The sequence below is a fragment of the Chaetura pelagica genome, unplaced genomic scaffold (assembly GCF_000747805.2).
Source record: "Chaetura pelagica isolate M959 unplaced genomic scaffold, ChaPel_1.0 scaffold31, whole genome shotgun sequence".
Lineage (NCBI taxonomy): Eukaryota > Metazoa > Chordata > Aves > Apodiformes > Apodidae > Chaetura > Chaetura pelagica.
Genome location: NW_009952481.1, coordinates 2676757 through 2680624, shown reverse-complemented (window position 1 = coordinate 2680624; position 3868 = coordinate 2676757). Strand labels below are relative to the sequence as shown.

General features: G+C 44.9%; 1 protein-coding gene across 1 annotated transcript; it reads right to left on the bottom strand.

Moving 5' to 3' along the window:
* Positions 1-373: 373 nt before the first annotated feature.
* RAD1 (RAD1 checkpoint DNA exonuclease) lies at positions 374-3867 on the bottom strand (the record flags this gene model as incomplete). Its single annotated transcript, XM_010008762.1, has 5 exons — positions 374-635; positions 954-1052; positions 1393-1651; positions 2696-2804; positions 3781-3867. Coding segments are annotated over 5 exons (738 nt in total), but the record flags the coding sequence as incomplete, so codon positions are not given.
* Position 3868: the final 1 nt, after the last annotated feature.

Sequence of the window (3868 nt, the reverse complement as noted above, 5' to 3'; positions counted from 1 at the left end):
TAAGTCACTGAGAGCTTACTGGCTAACATACTGCTAGTGTTCAGATTTTCCCTTCTGTAACTGCTTAGAGTAAGCCAAATTAAAAAAAAAAAACCACCAATAAAAAAACCCCCACAACACAAACAAGAATTTTTGGAGAACAAGAATTACAGCAGGGTTGCTGCTGTAAAAAGCTGCAACATCTGACACAAACAGCACTTGTACATCTGTGCTGGAGTCAGTGCCTAGAGGAGAGGAACTCCCTTTTTTGCCTTTCTAGCTTCATTTTTTTTGATTCAAGGCTAAGAAAAGTTTGTAAGGGAATAAAAAGGAAATCTTTGCATTTCTAATTCCAGAGTTAAAAAACAACAAAAATATATCATCTATCAATCTTTACAGCTTTCATTCAGTTTTATAAAAAATAAAGTATTTTAAATATTCATAAATATAATACAGACAACAGACTGTGCACCTATGGTTCTGCTTCAGTAATATCCTCATCAGGGCAACAATAGTATTCCACAAAACAGATCTGTCCATCTTCATTCCTAATCATATACTGCAGTGAAAGAAATCCTTGAGCATCTGTTCGAATTGACACTTTACAAGACAAAGCCAGTGCCTTTGTAGATGGTTTGAGCAAAGAAATCTTGTACCTGCAAGGGGAACAAAAAAAGTAATCTGAAAAAAAAGTAAGATCATGCAGAGAGGAGCTGAAACTTCACTTCCAATCAAAGACACAGAACACTTAAATACAATCAACAATGTGCTAATTTGATCCTTTCCTGGCAACAACACTGGACAGACACTGTAATCACTCAGCTTTTGGTCACAGACACAGACTTCCACCAGATGGGGAGTATTTTTTCCCACTATACTAGTCAATGTCACAGTACCTGCAAAACCAGGTTAACTTTTCAGCAAGAATGCATGACCTGCCATAGAGGGCACTCACTGATCACGAACTTCCTGACCTGTTTGTCTGGGTCTGGTTACAGTGGAATGCTTCCATCAAATCAGAGTCCCTCGGGTAGTCCAGATGTGCACTTCCTGCATTTCCAAAAGTGGACAACCTGGAAGACAAAAGGCACCACCTCAAAACACCTGATCACAGCCCTATAAAACGTGTCACAATCAGTCATCTTGCATATCATATTGGCTGTTTCAAAAAACACTGTTGTTTGTTTTGAGTTATTTAATTAAAAATGCTAAACTGTCCATATCAGTGGCACATTTACCAGGTTGTCAATATATTACTGGGTTAATCAGGTTACATACTGTGATCTGCAATATTCTTTAGAATTCTTCTTGAAATAAGGCAATATTCTAAAATAGCTCTCCTATCTTCAACCTGAAAACTTCTAGTCCTACCAAAGGAAGCCAAGCACGAGCTGAAAGCACAGCTTCTAGTACCTGAAATAGGGTTTGTCTGGCGACATAGTAATCTGCAGAACTTCACTGGTCATATCCAGTTCGGCAAATGCTTCTCGTAGCCCCTCTGACTGCAGGATGATTTTATTAACAACCTTTGTACTGCAGAAATCAAAGTCTAACAGCTCCTCAGGTTCTTGAGTGTTAATTTTGCACACTGTCACTACTCCTCCTTCTTCCAAGAACAGCACCAAGGGATGGCCATAACCACGGTAACACATCCTCAGGGCTGTTGATGTTCCTGGAAAAGAGAAATACAAATTCTTCAAAGAGCTAATTAGCACATCTGATCGCTTGAGAAAATGCAAATTTTACTGGCATAAGAGGCACAGATCAATTTGATTTAGCATGTTTGGTTCCAGCCTCCAAAACACAAGTGAAGCATGTTTAGTGCAGCTTCCTAGGAAGTGCTAATGGTTATGAAGCAGAAGGAAATTATTTGCATGTAGATATCAGTTAAAATACAACTCATCACGTACTAAGCAGCTAACATTGGCTGTGACAATGAGGCTGGAAGTGCTGCAAATAGTTTAGTGGAGCTGAAAACTCCTCCATGGTCCTGAGGCTCTCTCTGGCACACATCATCTTTCTTTACAGCTCTTGTTACTTGTGCAACCTGAATTGAAGCTTCCCGTGATAGCAAGAGGGGAAACAGCACGAAGTTACAGCACAGGAAGTTCCACCTCAACATGAGGAAAAACTTCTTTACTGTGAGGGTGACAGAGCCCTGGGACAGGCTGCCCAGAGAGGTTGTGGAGTCTCTTTCTCTGGAGACCTTCACCACCCATTTGGAGGTGTTTCTGTGTGACCTGCCCTAAGTGGTCCTGCTCTGGCAGGGGGGCTGGACTTGAGGATCTTCACAGGTCCCTTCCAACCCCTGTGATTGTGAGATTCTGTAGATCAGTGATTACCCTCACAGGAAAACTCAAACTTCTTAGTTAGTGTTCCAATACCATCACAGACACATACACCTTTTTTCCGTCTTCCAAACAGCCTGAGTCTCTTCCAGCCTCTCCTGCTGCAGTGGTTCCTGACACACTGGCCAGGCTCACATCCACCAGCTCCTTGCTCGTCTATGTCCACCATCCCCACAGCACACACCTACATGAGCTTAACTGCACAGGAGGGACCCTGCTCAACAGCAACAGCCACCATGCTCAGAAGAACTCCATGGGAGGAAGCCAGAAGTTCTGCCAGGACTGGAGACCTCCCTGTGGCAGTGCAGAGGTTTCACTGGGCCATGACACGTATGCACACACACTGACAGGGTAAACACGCACCTTACCTGGCAAAGAGCTGGCACCAAAAATGGTCAAGCAGTCGAGGAGAACAGACAAATTGATCCGGAATGTCACTGATTCCTCCTGAACAGCAAATTCCTGAAAAATTTCTGCCTGTAAGCAAAAGGAAAGTGATGAGGAGAGGGAGTTTCTGCCATCATTTTACACTTTACACTTCCTTAAATTTAGTCCCTTCACTTTCAGAGATCACTGAAGTACAACGTGATTTCTACATGTAACACAGTGTCAGTTAAAGAAAAATGGGTTTTGTTTCAAAACCAGCAAAATGAAATCAGGTCACAGTTGCAAAAGTAGCATGAGCATGAAAACCTAAACACTCATCTTACGTGGTTTAAAAAACAAGTTACAAATGTTAAAACCCAAAGCTGCCTACTTCTGGAACTGGAAACATCCAGGGAGCTATGCAATGTAAGTGCCACCCTTCTCCAGCAACAATATTTATGGAGCATGAAAAACCTCTCAAATAATAAATACCACGCAGGAACAGAACAGAACAGTGAGTTCACCACACTGACACTTGCTCTGAACTACAGAATCACGTAACCATTAAGGCTGGAAGAGGCCTTAAAAGATAACCTAGTCCCAACCCCCCTGCCATGGGCAGGGAACCACTAGATCAGGTTGTGCAAAACCTCATCCAACCTGGCCTTAAAAACCTCCAGGGATGGGGCATCAACAACCTCCCTGGGCAACCCATTCCAGTTCCTCACCACCCTCATAGTGAAGAATTTCTTCCTAATATCTAACCTAAATCTCCCCTCTCTCAATTTAAAACCATTACCCCGTGTCCTATCGCTGCCCTCTCTGATGAAAAGCCCCTCCCCACCTTTCCTGCAGCCCCTTCCAAGCGCTGGAAGGTGCTAAAAGGCCTAAAAGACGCCTGTGAGCAGCTCCAGGCTGCCCAGTTTGCCACGAGGGGGGATCCCATCGAGCACAGCACACGCAGGGGGCCAGAGGAGGCGACTGTCCCACTGCACTCGGTGTGAGACGCAGGCAGAATAACCAGGCACAACCGGGCGCTGGGTCCCCCCAATCCCCGCTGCCCCGGGCTGCGGGGCAGAGCCCGCACCTGGATGAAGGCGTTGGCCTGGATGCACTTGGCGTCCTCCACCGTGCCCCGCAGCCCGCTGGCCGTGGCCAGGCAGGTGGCGCGGTCC